Here is a 17,673-nt window from a genome sequence, read left to right on the forward strand (position 1 = left end):
CACCAGAAAATTACTAGAGCTAATCAATGAATATAGTAAAGTTGCAGGATATAAAATCAACACACAGAAATCCCTTGCATTCCTATACACGAATAATGAGAAAGTAGAAAAAGAAATTAAGGAAACAATTCCATTCACCATTGCAACGAAAAGAATAAAATACTTAGGAATATATCTACCTAAAGAAACTAAAGACCTATATATAGAAAACTATAAAACACTGATGAAAGAAATCAAAGAGGACACTAATAGATGGAGAAATATACCATGTTCATGGATTGGAAGAATCAATATAGTGAAAATGAGTATACTACCCAAAGCAATTTACAAATTCAATGCAATCCCTATCAAGCTACCAGCCACATTTTTCACAGAACTAGAACAAATAATTTCAAGATTTGTATGGAAATACAAAAAACCTCGAATAGCCAAAGCAATCTTGAGAAAGAAGAATGGAACTGGAGGAATCAACTTGCCTGACTTCAGGCTCTACTACAAAGCCACAGTCATCAAGACAGTATGGTACTGGCACAAAGACAGACATATAGATCAATGGAACAAAATAGAAAGCCCAGAGATAAATCCACACACATATGGACACCTTATCTTTGACAAAGGAGGCAAGAATATACAATGGAGTAAAGACAATCTCTTTAACAAGTGGTGCTGGGAAAACTGGTCAACCACTTGTAAAAGAATGAAACTAGATCACTTTCTATATATTTGTTTTAATTGGAGGCTGATTACTTTACAGTGTTGTATTGGTTTTGCCATACGTCGACATGAATCTGCCACGAGTGTACTCGTGTTGCCCATCCTGAGCCCGCTTCCCACCTCCCTCCCCATCCCATCCCTCTGGGTCATGCCAGTGCACCAGCCCTGAGCATCGTGTATCATGCATCGAACCTGGACCAGGGATTCGTTTCACATATGATAACATACATGTTTCAATGCCATTCTCCCAAATCATCCCACCTCGCCCTCTCCCACAGAGTCCAAACGACTGTTCTATGCATCTGTGTCTCTTTTGCTGTCTCGCATACAGGGTTATCGTTGCCATCTTTCTAAATTCCATATATATGCGTTAGTATACTGTATTGGTGTTTTTCTTTCTGGCTTACTTCACTCTGTATAATCGGCTCCAGTTTAATCGGCTCCAGTTTCATCACCTCATTAGAACTGATTCAAATGTATTCTTTCTAATGGCTGAGTAATACTCCATTGTGTATATGTACCACAGCTTTCTTATCCATTCATCTCTGATGGACATCTAGGTTGTTTCCATGTCCTGGCTATTACAAACAGTGCTGCAGTGAACATTGAAGTACATGTGTCTCTTTCAATTCTGGTTTCCTTGGTGTGTATGCCCAGCAGTGGGATTGCTGGGTCATATAGCAGTTCTATTTCCAGTTGTTTAAAGAATCTCCACACTGAGGAATCTCCACACTGTTCTCCATGGTGGCTGTACTAGTTTCCATTCCCACCAACATCACTAGAGTTTTCTATAAAGATACCTGATTGAAAAATCTTACAGGTATTAGCACTGGTAGCAACCCCAGGTTCTAGACCTGTGCTGTCAGGACAGTAGCCAGTAGCTGTGTGTGGCTCTTGAGCTCTAAGACTGTGACTAGTCTGAATTAAGATGTACTTCCATTAGGGTCTGTGAATTTTGAGTGAAGGAAGGAAGTTTTGGCTGTGCATATGTATTTGAGACATGTATAAATAGATAGAAAATAAAAGTGAGAATAGCTACTGAATAGAAGAACTATGAGCATAGAACCACTGGTCATTTCAACATTTAATAATTAGAAAAAGACAACAGCTAATTCCAATTCAATAGCAAACTAAGACATGTTTTATTTAACTTAAATTAATTTGAGCTTTGCCAGTCTTCCATGTAACTAGTTTTGGCTCAAGAGCTATGGTACATTTAGCCTTCTCCAAATTGAGAGACTATTTCCCTTTTTCTCAAATGCTACAAAGAAGCCTGGAAACATTCACACTGGTAGCAAAAAAAGATACCCTTTCTCTATTGAATAGAACACTATTTTCAGTTATTTATTCATTAAATTATCTATCTGAAAATATGTATTTATTTTTACAAAAAATATATATTTAATTTGTATTTGTACTTATACAGTACAAATTTATAACATATAGAACAGAATTCTGAATTAACTCTATCTTTGAATTATTACATGTATGTGTGTATATCATGTCCAACTCTGTGACCCCATGGACTGTAGCCCGCCAGGCTCCTCTGTCCATGGGATTCTCCAGGCAAGAATACTGGAGTGGGTTGCCATGCCCTTCTCCAGGGGATCTTCCCAACCCAGGGATCAAACCCAGGTCTCATGCATTGCAGGCAGATTCTTTACCATCCGAGCCACCAGGAAAGCCCTAAAATATGTATATTATAATTTAAATTGTGGACTTAGAATGTGGAGGTGATGGAATTCCAGCTGAGCTATTTCAAATCCTGAAAGATGATGCTGTGAAAGTGCTGCACTCAGTATGCCAGCAAATTTGGAAAACTCAGCAATGGCCACAGGACTGGAAATGGTCAGTTTTCGTTCCAGTCCCAAAGAAAGGCAATGCAGAGAATGCTCAAACTACTGCATAATTGTACTCCTCTCACATGCTAGTAAAGTAATGCTCAAAATTCTCCAAGCCAGGCTTCAGCAGTACATGAACCATGAACTTCCAGGTGTTCAAGATGGTTTTAGAAAATGCAGAGGAACCAGAGATCAAATTTCCAACATCTGCTGGATCATGGAAAAGGCAAGAGAGTTCCAGAAGAACATCTATTTCTGCTTTATTGACTATGCCAAAGCCTTTGACTGTGTGGATCACAATAAACTGTGGAAAATTCTGAAAGAGATGGAAATACCAGACCACCTGACCTGCCTCCTGAGAAATTTGTATGCAGGACAGGAAGCAACAGTTAGAACTGGACATGGAACAACAGACTGGTTCCAAATAGGAAAAGGAGAACGTCAAGGCTGTATATTGTCACCCTGCTTATTTAACTTATATGCAGAGGACATCATGAGAAACACTGGACTGGAAGAAGCACAAGCTGGAATCAAGATTGCTGGGAGAAATATCAATAACCTCAGATATGCAGATGACACCACCCTTATGGCAGAAAGTGAAGAAGAACTAAAAAGCCTCTTGATGAAAGTGAAAGAGGAGAGTGAAAAAGTTGGCTTAAAGCTCAACATTCAGAAAATGAAGATCATGGCATCCGGTCCCATCACTTCATGGCAAATAGATGGGGAAACAGTGGCTGACTTTATTTTTGGGGGCTCCAAAATCACTGCAGATGGTGATTGCAGCCATGAAATTAAAAGACGCTTACTCCTTGAAAGAAAAGTTATGACCAACCTAGATAGCATATTCAAAAGCAGAGACATTACTTTGCCAACAAAGGTCTGTCTAGTCAAGGCTATGGTTTTTCCAGTGGTCATGTATGAACGTGAGAGTTGGACTGTGAAGAAGGCTGAGCGCCGAAGAATTGATGCTTTTCAACTGTGGTGTTGAAGAAGACTCTTGAGAGTCCCTTGGACTGTAAGGAGATCCAACTAGTCCATTCTGAAGGAGATCAGCCCTGGGATTTCTTTGGAAGGAATGATGCTAAAGCTGAAACTCCAGTACTTTGGCCATCTCATGAGAAGAATTGACTCATTGGAAAAAACTCTGATGCTGGGAGGGATTGGGGGCAGAAGGAGACGCGGATGACAGAGGATGAGATGGCTGGATGGCATCATTGACTCGATGGATGTGAGTCTGAATGAACTCCAGGAGTTGGTGATGGACACAGAGGCTGCGTGCTGCAATTCATGGGGTCGCAAAAAGTGGGACACGACTGAGCGACTGAACTGAACTGAAATGTAACATTGATTATAAAATACAGAAATTATTTTGCAGTGTGAAAATATACATACAAAAGGCTTCCCGAAGGCTCATGTGTTACTAATCCATTGTGTGCTTGTGTACTGCCATCCTTAACATGGAACCTCCTCCTCTGGTTCTAAAACAGCTACTGTGCCTCTCACACTAAGTCTTTGTGGAGGAGAAATGAAGAAGATTTTTTTCTTTTAAGGAGATGGATGGGAATTCAACCTGTTGCTTTCTTTTACTTTCACTGGCCCCGTCTAGTCTCTGGTCATATGGGGCTTCAAAGAATAACAGGAAATATAATCTGCACCTGTAGTAATGAATGTAAGGGGAATTACCAGTTTTCTGTATCAGCCTGCAAAACATTAGATATAAATATAAGAAAGCCTTGTTGTCCTTATATGTGAATAAAATATATGGAAAAAAGATGTACTATAACTATAAAATACATATTGGATTTTGAAGACTTAGTACAAAGGAAAAATTAAGGATTTCGCTAGTATGTTTTTTATTTTGCTTACATGTTGAAATGATAATAGTTGACTGGTTAAGTGAACTGCCTTGTTCAGACTACTTACACCTGGTCTCCTTTCCCAGTTTTTAGGGTGACCACTGGAGTGTTAAGTAGCATATGTAGCTCGCTTTCATGATGCTTGTTGTATCTCCATTGGACAGTGCCATTCTAGACTCTAAGCTAGGTCCTCAGGAGGCCAGAAAGCACAAACGTGTACATTAAATAAAATTTGACATGTCGTCAGTTTCTCAGAGTGTTATTCTGAAGTGTTTTCTTTGGGAAGGATTAATATGAAGTAAGGTGATGAAATTATGGCATGCTTAGGTTTTGTCACTCAAGAAATAATGTTTTAAACACCTGTTATAAAGCAGGCACTATTCTAAGAACTATTTTATTTATTCTTTGTGAATGAAACAAAGATTGTTGCCTTTGTGGAGCTTACATTCTAGCAGTTAGATCAGAATTAGATGATATGAGTTTGTTTTTCTTGCTCCTTGAACATACTGCTTTTGTTTCAATATGGCTAGTGAATGTGACTCTGTGTGGTAACAGGCTGGGGAAACCTAAAGAAACATTTTCATATATATAAAGTCATACCTAAAATTATTTCATTTAAAATCATCTTCATTACAAATGTATTGCAGGACTGAATTCTCCAATGAATAAATACAGAGAGTTTTAAGCAGATTTTTATTAGGCTGAAAATCAACTTCAAGTTTATAAGGTTATATTTAAAAAGATTCTCTGAGCATCAATTTTAGTGTGTTTTGGTACTGTTGCACTAGTTGGATTTGTTTTTTCTGCAGAATTTTGGACTACTAACTGAATATGGTTTTACATGTTCATAATAGAAATGACAGGACCCTGAATGTCTCAAGGCCTGAGCACCAAGCATGGTGGATAAGTACTTAGCAGGTTAACTGAGTTAACTTAACAATTACTTTAGCTCATGATCTCTGGAAGAATAGTTGAATAAATTGTGGATGTTTGGCTTGGCAAAGATTTGGGGATTGTGATATCTGCCTTTAAATAGTGGAAGAACTAGTGAATGGAAGAGGAATTAGACTCTCTTTTTTAAAAATATAAATTTATTTATTTTAATAGGAGGCTAATTACTTCATAATATTGTATTGGTTTTGCCATACATCGACATGAATCTGCCGCAGGTGTACATGTATTCCCCATCCTGAACCCCCCTCCAACATCCCTCCCCATCCCATCCCTCTGGGTCATCCTAGTGGACCAGTCCTGAGCACCCTGTCTCATGCATCGAACCTGGACTGGTGATTAGTTTCACATATGATAACATACATGTTTCAATGCCATTCTCCCAAATCATCCCACCCTCACCCTCTCCCACAGAGTCCAAAAGACTGTTCTATACACCTGTGTCTCTTTTGCTATCTCGCATACAGGATCCATGGGGTTGCAAAGAGTCGGACATGACTGAGTGACTGAACTGAACTGAACTGATACAGGGTTATTGTTACCATCTTTCTAAATTCCATATATATGCATTAGTATACTGTATTGGTATTTTTCTTTCTGACTTACTTCACTCTGTATAATAGGCTCCAGTTTCATCCACCTCATTAGAACTGATTCAAATGCATTCTTTTTAATGGCTGAGTAATACTCCATTGTGTATATGTACCACAGCTTTCTTATCCATTCTTCTGCTGATGGACATCTAGGTTGCTTCCATGTCCTGGCTATTACAAACAGTGCTGCGATGAACATTGGAGTACACATGTCTCTTTCAATTCTGGTTTCCGCGGTATGTATGCCCAGCGTGGGATTGCTGGGTCATATGGCAGTTTTATTTCCAGTTTTTTAAGGAATCTCCCCACTGTTCTCCATAGTGGCTGTACTAGTTTGCATTCCCACCAACAGTGTAGGAGGGTTCCCTTTTCTCCACACCCTCTCCAGCATTTATTGCTTGTAGACTTTTAGATCGCAGCCATTCTGACTGGCGTGAAATGGTACCTCGTGGTTTTGATTTGCATTTCTCTGATAATGAGTGATGTTGAGCATCTTTTCATCTGTTTGTTAGCCATCTGTATGTCTTCTTCGAGAAACATCTGTTTAGTTCTTTGGCCCACTTTTTGATTGGGTCGTTTATTTTTCTGGAATTGAGCTGTAAGAGTTGCTTGTATATTTTTGAGACTCTCTTAATATGACCCTAGTGGGAAAAATCAGTAGGGCTAGTGACTAAGATCTTAGGGGAACAAACACTAGATAAATATGTTAAAATATTTAATTATTAGAGGAATATATTGCCTTGTGAGATGGTGAGACTATGACTAGAGGTCTTCAGATTTAGACTGTACAACCATTGGATGGGATTCTGAGTAAAGGGAATTCAGGCTTTGGATAGATGGTTCTGGCAACTCACTAAGGGTCTTTCCAAACCTGAGGTTACATGCCTCGATATTATATGATTCTATGAAAGTGAAATGGAGTTGAAATAGCATACCTTACTCATTTAGGAAAAAAAAATCTGTGCGTTTGCAGTATCTAGTAAATGTTGACTTAGGAAATATACAAAATAAAAATACATAAGCACACTATAAGATACCACTTAGAAATGGCCTAAGGAAAATATTTAGTTCCTATATTATTCATCTGGTTATTTTCCAGTACCACTTCCTGGTCATTAGCACGGAGTTTGGGCTTCTCCTCAAATCTTAAGTGTAAAGTCCTCTTTCCCTTTCACAATATGTCTTTTGCCATAGCCTCATCCTCTGCTCCCAGAGCTGTGGGGGAGTAAGATGTGAATTATGTTTGCTGGAGGCAAGTATAGAAGTCTCTGTGACCTTGAGGTTCATGGCCTTATCTAAACCTAATTTCCTCATTTATTAAATGTTAGTGAAAGTGTTAGTCGCTCAGTCATGTCTGATTCTTTCCAACCCCGTGGACTGTAGCCCACCAGGCTCCTCGGTCCATAGTATTTTTCCAGGCAAGAACACTGGCGTGGGTAACCAATCCCTACTCCAGGGGATCATCCCAATCCAGGGATCAAACCCAGGTCTCCCACATTGCAGGCAGATTCTTTACCATCTGAGTGACCAGAGAAGTTGTTAATACTTTTATCTTAGAGTTGTTGAAAACATTTTTAAATAACACGTAAAGAGTTTAACATATATTATGTATCCACTAACTGTAATATCAAGCTATATATCTGTGTAATTTGTCTGCCTTCTTCCTCATAAACTGCCAGACCAACCCATGAATTTATATACTATCTGGTATCCATCTGGCAATTGCATACTTTAAAAACCATTTACTTAATGGCTGCTAAGCCACACACTGGTGACCACTAGTGCCTGGTAGCTTGAGACAGCTGTCAGTGACAGATAGCAATACTAGTAAACAGACGCTTTGGTTGGTTTTGGTATATAAAAGTTATGAGGAAGTTGCTTTGCACGTGAAAGTTTGAATTGAAAATGTGTTTTGTGATTGTGCAGAATAGCAGTGCTGTCTTTAAATTTTTATTCAAAGGACAGTGAAATAGACCAAGACTGAATTATTGTTATTATTGTTCAGTTGATCAGTCATGTCAGATTCCTTGAGACCCCAAGGACTGCAGCCCACCAGGCTTCCCTGTTCTTCAGCATCTCTCAGGGCTTGCCCAAACTCATGTCCATTGATGAGTTGATGATGCTATCCAACCATCTTATCCTCTGTCATCCCCTTCTCCTCCTGCCTTCAGTCTTGCCCAGCATCAGGGTCTTTTCCAGTGAGTCCGTTCTTCCCATCAGGTGGACACAGTACTGGAGCTTCAGCTTGAGTATCAGTCCTTCCAATGAATAGTCAGGACAGATTTCCTTGAGGATTGACTGGCTGGATCTCCTTGCTGTCCAAGGGACTCTCAAGAGTCTACTCCAACACCACAGCTCAAAAGCATCAATTCTTTGGCATTGAGCCGCCTTTGTGGTCCAGCTCTCAATCCATACATGACTACTGGAAAAAAAACATAGCTTTAACTAGATGGACCTTCATCGGCAAAGTAACATCTCTGCTTTTTAATATGCTGTCTAGGTTGGTCATCACTTTTCTTCCAAGGAGCAAGCATCTTTTAATTTCATGGCTGCAGTCACCATCTGCAGTGATTTTGGAGCCCCCCAAAATTAAGTCTGTCACTGTTTCCACTATTTCCCCATCTATTTGCCATGACGTGATGGGACCAGATGCCATGACCTTCATATTTTGAATGTTGAGCTTTAAGCCTCTTTCACCTTCATCAAAAGGCTGTTAGTTCTTCTTCACTTTCTGCCATAAAGGTGGTGTCATTTGCATATCTGAGGTTATTGATATTTCTCCCAGCAATCTTGATTCCAGCCTTGTGCTTTATCCACCCTGGCATTTCTCATGATGTGCTCTGCATATCAATTAAATAAGCAGGGTGACAGTATACAGCCTTGATGTACTCCTTTCCCAATTCGGAACCAGTCAGTTGTTCTGTGTCCAGTCCTAGCTGTTACTTTTTGCCCCACATACAGGTTTCTTAGGAAGCAGGGAAGGTGGTATGTTATTCCCATCTCTTGAAGAATTTTGCACAGTTTCTTGTGGTCCACATAGTCAAAGGCTTTAGCTTAGTCAATGAAGCAGATGTTTTTCTGGAACTCTCTTGCTTTTTCAATGATTTAGCCGATGTTGATAATTCGATCTTGGGTTCCTCTGCCTTTTCTAAATCCAACTAGAACATCTGGAAGTTCTCGGTTCATGTACTGTTGAAGCCTCACGTGGAAAATTTTGAACATTACTTTCCTAGCATGTGAACTGAGCGCAATTGTATGATAGTTTGAACGTTCTTCGGCATTGCCCTTCTTTGGAATTGGAATGAAAACTGACCTTTTCCAGTCCTGTGGCCACTGCTGAGTTTTCCAAATTTGCTGACATGTTAAGTGCAGCACTTTCACGGCATCATCTTTCAGGATTGGAAATAGCTCAACTGGAATCCCATCACCTCCACTAGCTTTGTTTATAGATATGCTTCCTAAGGCCCAGGATGTCTGGCTCTAGGTGACTGACTGATTACACCATCATGGTTATCTGGGTCATTAAGATCTTTTTTGTAGAGTTCTTCTGTGTATTCTTGCCACCTCTTCTTAATATCTTCTGCTTCTGTTAGGTCGATACAGTTTCTGTCCTTTATTGTGCCCATCTTTGCATGAAATGTTCCTTTGGTAGCTCTATCTGGAAGAGATCTCTAGTCTTTCCCATTCTACTGTTTTCTTCTATTTCTTTGCATTGATCACTTAGGAAGGCTTTCTTTTCTCTCTGTGCTATTCTTTGGAATTCTACATTCAGATGGATGTATCTTGCCTTTTCTCCTTTGCCTTTAGCTTCTTTTCTTTTCTCAGCCTTTTGTAAGGCCTCCTCAGATAACCATTTTGCCTTTTTGCATCTCTCTTTTCTTGAGGATGGTTTTTATCACAACTTCTTGTACAATGTTACTAACCTCCATCCATATTTCTTCAGGAACTCTGTCTGTCAAATCTAATCCCTTGAATCTATTTGTCACTTCCAGTATATAATCATAAGGAATTTGATTTAGGTCATACCTGAATGGTCTAGAGGTTTTCCCTACTTTCTTCAATTTCAGTCTGAATTTTGCACCAAGGAGTTCATGATCTGAGCCACAGTCAGCTCCCGGTCTTGTTTTTGCTGACTGTATAGAGCTTCTCCATCTTCGACTGCAAAGAACATAAACGGTTTGATTTTGGCATTGTCCATCTGCTGATGTCCATGTGTAGAGTCGTCTCTTCTGTTATTGAAAGAGAATGTTTGCTATGACCAGTGAATAGAAGTGTATATATCTAGTTAATGGAAAAATCCTAATTTAATTTTGTTATCTCCTTTATTCAGAAATGGCTTTTATCTGTCACCTCTGCTTTCTTTTGTTTAAATTGGGGGAGTAATCTTTTTTGTCATTTTTGTTTCTACTTAATTGGTTTCTATAAGAATTTCTTGACACTCCTAAAAGATTTTTAGGTATATACAGAATGCCCTTTTGATCTTTTCTTTTATCATTTTTTATATGTTTTCAATACAAAAAGTAAAATAAACAGCAAAATGAAGCAAAGAAAAGACAATTATTTATAGCACCAGTAAATCAATAGTAAGGAAAACCACAGGGGTAAAGGCTGCGGGTGGCCAGCAGTAACTTCAGTTATTGCATAGATTAAAAACATATATTTGTCACACACTTTACTATCATGTAGGCCCAGTAGTGCTTTAAAATTATATTTATGGGCCATTTTTTCTCCTGCCAAAGAAATGGTATTACTGGGTAAACCAAACAGCTACTTAGTAGGTCAAAGTAATAGTTAAGAGCAAAAGGTAAACAACTGTAAGGAGAGATCAAATTTCAGGAAGACTGAAGAGATGCAGTCAATTTAGGACACCAGAGTTCTATATTCTTCCTCCTGTCAAACTGCCACAGGCTCACCATTGACCAGAAAAGGCAGGAGCTCAATTTCATATTTCATCTGAGAGTTGGCACTTCTAAGAACCCAGTGCCCATTAGAACCACAATGTGATGGAGGATCAATACTGACTTAAAGGAAATAATGCCTCTTTCTGAACCATAACTGATATTTCCTGTAGCAGAGAGGGTTTTCCCCAAGGGCTGGCAGCCAGAGCCTCACTCTTGCCTTCTTACCTCAGGAAGCATAACAGCTGTTGGCTGAAAGGCTTTCTCATTTAGATGCCAGGTTGCATACGTTTATATTTTCTTTTTTCTCAGCGACTTTCCCAGTTCTTGTGTCTTTTCTGTTCCTCAAGAAATGATGCAAAAGTTAACTCAGGATGGTGGGTTGGGCATGGTTTTTTGTTTCTAGCTTTCTTTGTCATCCAAATCTGTATTCTGCCAAGGTCATGTTGGATCCAGCCCAGTTTGTGATTTAAGGCTTTTATTCTCTCTCTCTCTCTCTCTCTCTCTCTCTCTCTCTCTCTCTCTCTCTCTCTCAGGTCTAGCAGATTCTCTGTATTTGAGACCCATTCAACTTTTCAGCAATTTCCAACTTTTCATTTAGTTTCAGGAAAAAAAAAAAAAAAACTGTGTGGGACCGCAGAACCAATTCTATAGTAAGAATCACATAAGGAATTAAATTGAAATAAGTGAGTTTCCCTATCTTAAAGGATAATGACATGTATTCTCACCCTATTTATTTCCACAGAAACATAAATAGTAGATGTGTAGATTGGATTTCCTTACTGGCCTAGGACTAAAAATAGCAGCTGGCCCTGGCCCATCTGTACTCCAATCACCAATGGCCTGGATATTGGCAGTAGTCCTAGAAAGATCATACTTCTTTTCACAGACGTCAATTACAATATCTTAAAGGTGAAAAAAAATAAAAACCTTGGATTTGATTCATAAAATAATAGCACAAATTTCCTGTGTCTGCAGAACTAAGGAAGCATTCTACTTCACCTTAATGTTTTCATCTCCATTTAAAGAGTCCATGTGTCCAAGTGTGTCACCTTGTATTTGGAACTAATTTCACATAAAAAAAGATACAAGTTACTGGCCTCAAATTGCAATTTATTTCGTAGCTCTGAGCACCTGTGTAGAGTTTTCGCCAACTTGCAGAGCTGAGGTATCGCCCTGATGTTTGAAGTGAACCATTTAAAAATTAAGTGCATGTTTTTTGTGTGGAATTTGGGTCTCCAGTTCAGCCCACAGGAAACCACCAATAGCAGACTTTTCCCTGGTGACTCAGATGGTAAAGCGTCTGTCTACAATGCGGGAGACCTGGGTTCAATCCTGGGTTGGGAAGATTCCCTGGAGAAGGAAATGGCAATCCACTCCAGTACTCTTGCCTGGAAAATCCCATGGACAGAGGAGCCTGGTAGGTTATAGTCCATGGGGTCGCAAAGAGTTGGACACGACTGAGTGACTTCACTTCACTGGGTCCAGCCCACAGGAAACCACCAATAGCAGACTTTTAAAATAGTATCAATAGTAATGGCCAAAGATACCTGAACCAACATTGCAATAAAATGTATAAAAGAGAACTTCCAACTTGGGAGCTTTCTCTACTCTAGTTTGCAGTGGGACAGGGGAAAATTAGCCTACCTAATTTCATTTGTACTTTGCAGTTTGGGATGTGACTTCCTCAGTGCTACAGCTTGGGCCTCCCAAGGCTGAGAACCAGGATGGAGACTGTTGGGATGCTGAGAGATAAAGGTGCAGGCTGGAGGGAGGTGTTACCAAGGAATTTCTAACAGCTATACGCTCATTCTGAAAGGAGCTCTCGACTTTCTTTCTTATTTCTTCAGTGGTCTCAGGAATGACCTCTTTTTATGTTATACTCTCTTGTCTATTGCTTCTCAAGAAAGATTCTCTGTCTAAAACCACAGAAGAGTTACATGCCAGCTTGGTTTTTCTTCTTATCACTTTGTGCCTAAAGCTAGCCCAAAACTATCTAAAGTTTTCCCAATAGGGTGGAAACGCTTTAGCCTGTATTGGCTGCCCAGTGTTATCCACGTAATTCTCTGCAGAAGCAGATGGTGAAAGAAAAGCCCATCCTCTGCTGGGCATTTCATCCTTGGATCTGATATAGGTCAAGTAAAGGAAAACAAAAGCATCCAAGGGGTGTGCCAGTCTTGTTTTAGCAACGCTGGTTTACTAGTGGCCTTGACGAGAGCTGTCTCAGAAGAGTAAAGGGCCAGAAGGGAAGACCCCCGGAGAAGAGAATGGCAGCCCACTCCAGCATTCTTGCCTGGAGAATTGCATGGACAGAGAGCTTGGTGGGCTACAGTCCACGGGGTCCCAAATGGTCAGACAGGACTGAGCGTCTGAGCATAAAGGGTCAAAAGCATGATTAGAGCGGGTTCAAGGAAAAAAAGGGAAGAAAGGAAATGAGGCAGCAGTATTGGCAGTTCTTCTGAGATGTTTTGTTACCAAGGCAGCCAACAATGGAAGAGAGAATGGAGCAGGATGTGGAGACAGAGACATTTCTTCTTTAAAGATTGGGGTCGTTACTGCAGAGTACCTGTACGCTGAGGGAAATGGTTGCTTGAAGAAGGAAACCTTGAAAGTGCAGGAGAGAAGGCACAGCTGCCACAGGATGGAAGGCGGGTGCCCACCCTAAGGCAGGGAGCACGGGGGAAAGGAGTGTGGATGCTGCAGTGAGCAGCTGATGGAGGGTCTCTTCTGATCCCTCTGTGGGTGAGTGAGGTGAAGGTGAAGGGGAGCAGGCTGGGTGTTTGCTGGGAGAGCAGAGGGAAGAGGTTGGGCTAGAATGGACAAGGAGTGCCAGGGCCCTGTGGGGGTAAAGGTTGTGCCTGAAGTTCAGAGTCAGGCGTTTAGGTAATACCAGGAGAGAAAAGGAGTCTACGTGTGACCTTGGAGATGCTGAGGTAGCTGACATAGGTACACCATTCACAGAGTTATGCAGGCAGGAAGTCTGTCAGAAAGCATTTTGAAGCATGAGTATAGGACATTGCTATTATGAAACTTAGCTTTGAATTACTTAGCACTTTTTCTTGGCAAAAAGCTTTTTAAATTTCTTTAAGACAGCCTTAGTATCTCCAGAGACAGCATTTGGCTCCTGCCACTGATTTACTCAGTAACTAAGTCTAAGCAAATGATTTAACCTCTTTTTGCTTTTACCTCTCAATCTATAAAATGACAGTGGCAATGTTTCGAGTGCAACAAATGCTTTAAAAATAAAAGTGCTACATAAATACAAGCTATTAATAAAATGGTATTTCAACCTTCATGGGTACGGTCACCAGAAAGTCAGAAAGGTCAGAGCATCTGAACAAGCCTTGGGTGGCAGAAGCCTCACTTGCAAGGCTTGGGCAGAGGAAGGCACAGCCAGATACCTCAAAGGCACTGTCACCCTCATCCTTGCCTTTAGTTCTCACACCTGCTCTTGGAGTTTGACTATTGAAACCTGAGACTCACAGAGGTGAGCTAACCTGTAAAGCCAAGGGGTGGGACTTGGACTTCAACCCCGATGTGCCTTAAAATCCCATGCTGTTTTCATTTTGCGGAACTGGGCTTGATACATTATAGCCAGGAAAGGTGTGGAATACTTTATTTATGTACAATGTAGACCTATATTTTAGCCAGTCAAATCTCTTCTGTCATCAAAAATGTAATGAGAGTTGCCCAGCAGCAAAATAAATTATAGTTTGTTGGAGATATCATCATGATGGAGTTGTTTACAAGAACTCAAATGACAAGAAAAGATAGGAACATTTGGGAAGGAGCAGTAAGCAGACTAAAAATCTGCACTTGGCTACAGTGCAGTTTTCAAACACTTTGGGGCAGGAGAGTTGATGCTAGGAAAAGAAAACCTTTGTGTGTGGTCTTGGGAACTGTAGGAATACAGTGTAAGCTGTGCTTTTTACTGCAAACATGATACGCACGTTATAAACTATAAACATTCCTAAGAGAAAGTCACTGCTCTGTAGATTTTTACTTTTGAGTAACAATTGCCCAGCTGATAAAGAAGGTGACAGGAAGAGTGTATTTATTTTCTTCCAACAGCTAAAAGGTGATCAGACTTCTAAAATTTGTTGAGATTGTCCAGAGAAGTGAGTAAAATACTCATCCATCACCGGGAACCCCAGACAGGAAATGACAGTGCAGTAAATACCTTCAGCAGCCGCCTTTTAATGTACAAGCTGTTTTCAGTTGGAATTTTCAGCACTCACATAAAACACACTGTCATGAGTGACTGCTTCTGCTCCAAAGTCATCACTGTTGGGATAATGGAACATCTCTCAGCGAATAACCAAAAAACTTTAAATGTCATGTCAAGTTTGTTGAAGCCATTTTCAGGCCACTTTCAAGGTTATGAGAATATTGAGGGTTCTGTGTTTGTTTTTTTTGAATTTGAGATCTACATGAGATTACTCATGAAGTTGTACAATGTAAGAGTTAATTAGGAGAAAATCTGTTGCTCTTTGGGAAAGTCAGTTGGCTAGAGTCATTTAGCTGTTAGCTGTTATACCTCTTGCCTCACAGCCTGGAGAAGCTGAGATTGCTGTCACTTACCAATGAAAGAATATACATGTGTGTATGGTTTACAGGTCTGTATTGATATATGTGTATGTATTTGGCAAATTATGACATTATTTTGATTTGCTAAGAAATTTTGACAATTTGATTTTTAATTTCCTGTTAGTTTTCCCTTCTTTTTATTTTCAGAAGGAAATTAATCTCATTATTATTCAAACTAATGCCTGTCTTAGGTGTAGAAATAAATTATTTGCCCAATGCATATTTATTGAGCACCTACTTTGCTCCAGCCATCCTAGGCACCAGTGTTACAGCAGTGTTTAGAACAATGTCCTTGCTGTCAGCAGAGCTTATGTTCTAGTGAAGACATAGACAGCAGACAAGTAAGCAAGTATATGATGTGTCCAGTGGTCATAGGTTCTGTGAAGGGAAAGACGAGGTTAAGACAGAGTGATGAAAAGGTAGAGTGCTGTTTTAGATGGATGATCAGAGATGGCCTCTCTCAATAGCACTTGAGCAGAGACCTGAATGAAATGCAGGACCAACCTTGCTAATAACTGAGTGATGGGCGTTTCAGGCACAAAGGAAGCAGGAAGTAACCATTAATACTAATGAAATAGTTGCCTATTTGTATTTTTTAGCTTATTCTTAACCTCTTTGTGTTTATTTTAAGTCTACCTTACTCTTGAATATTTTTAGTTTAGTCTGTCAAAAAGGACTTGTTTGTTGAGAATACTTATTTCAGTGTTTCATAATGTGCACAATCCTTGCTTATCACAGTAATAAGTTTAATGTTTCTTTCTTCCTTACTGTAGGAAATCAGAAGTTGCAGTTGACAGAAGGGTCACGTTCACACTACAATATCAACTGCAGCGCAACAAGGACTGCAGTCGCCAAGGAGCTTAATTATAATCTAGACACTCACACTTCTACACGGAGGACCAAGGCAGTTGAGAAGGAGGCCTGTGATGCAGAAAGCAACAGAGAAAAGGAAATGGGACTTCTTGGCTCTGTTTCTAAAAATGAACCCATTCCTGAAGTTGAAGCCCTGCTGGCAAGATTACGAGCTTTATAAATTGAACTGGTAAAAAAATGATTAAGCCAAATATAAAGGCATGCTCTAAGCTATAACACTTGAAAAAATTGCATTTTATATCAATGACTTTATATAGTTTTAAATTAGGATATATATTAGAAAAATAAAGTTAAATACTTGATTGCAGTGCTTTTCCTATGTACTTGAGGTTTTGGCATATTCAGGATTGTAATGGGCTTTAAATGCTTTTCTTGTCTCCTGGTGTTCGTGTGTTCTATATTTGGTGGTTGAATTATACATAATGCTTCAGAGAGCAGGTAGGTGGCCAGGTGTTCAACAGTGTGTCCTTAAGAAAATACCATCTTTTCAAGTCACTGTGATTTTTACTTTACTATTTTCAACATTAGTGAACATCAAATCATCAGCCTCCAGTCTTGCTACATATCCATGTATATTCCGTGTATGTTATTTATAAAGGGCCAGGTTTCTCCTTAATTGGGATCTGTATGCTATCAGCATAGCACGGAAAACATAAGACTGGATCTAATAAAGCTGTGAGGAGATGATTGGTAAGCTCATTATGATCATTGTTGAATTCATGTTAATTAGACCCTGTTGGAGACTGTATGGCAACTGAACACATTTCCAAAACTGAGGTAATAGGAATATATGTCCTCTCTTTGCAGAACGCACATACCTTTATGTAAATGGATGCAATGTTACAGTGCTGCCAAAACTCTTAGGGGAGAGAGCATTTTTCCCCCCTGATAATGATGATTCTGGGATCGAATTGCCATTTTGAAACTTTCCACATTAAGAATTTTTAATTTCTGTTAACAAACTTGAATTGCAGTTCCTTTGATCTGACAATCAATAACTTTAACAAAAATCTGAAGTATTTCAAGGAAAGTCTTCCTGTGTAAAGGCTGAGATTTTATCCCATTAGAGGCATCATTAATTCTATTAATTCTATATCAAAGAAAATAAACTTTGTTATTTGCACTAAATAAAAAATGTTGCACCTTTTTGTTTTGTAATTTAGCATATTCTGTGGATTAGGGGAAAGAGACTATGCTTTATGGTCTATCTAAGCATCTCTTTTGCTTTATGACATGCAGTAAGCAAGTGACTGCTCTTTTACCTTCAGTTAAAAAGCAGTTATATGCAACTAGTCTGGCAAGGTCCACTGCTTTTTATTTCCTTGTTTAAGTTGCCACCTCCTTTCAGCTCCAAGTTAAT

At 39.6% G+C, this 17,673-nt stretch overlaps 1 protein-coding gene across 3 annotated transcripts in view; it reads left to right on the top strand.

Moving 5' to 3' along the window:
* The window catches only part of DIAPH3 (diaphanous related formin 3), a 562,554-nt gene extending 545,106 nt beyond the window's left edge, over window positions 1–17,448 (top strand). For all 3 annotated transcript variants that reach the window (XM_069602158.1, XM_069602160.1, XM_069602159.1), the window contains one exon: window positions 16,214–17,448. In XM_069602158.1, coding sequence (XP_069458259.1) covers window positions 16,214–16,473 — 260 coding nt within the window. In that variant the 3' untranslated portion in view covers window positions 16,474–17,448. The remainder of the gene's footprint in view (window positions 1–16,213) is intronic.
* The last annotated feature ends 225 nt before the right edge of the window (window positions 17,449–17,673 follow it).

Source organism: Ovis canadensis, chromosome 10 (genome assembly GCF_042477335.2).
Source record: "Ovis canadensis isolate MfBH-ARS-UI-01 breed Bighorn chromosome 10, ARS-UI_OviCan_v2, whole genome shotgun sequence".
Classification (NCBI taxonomy): Eukaryota; Metazoa; Chordata; class Mammalia; order Artiodactyla; family Bovidae; genus Ovis; species Ovis canadensis.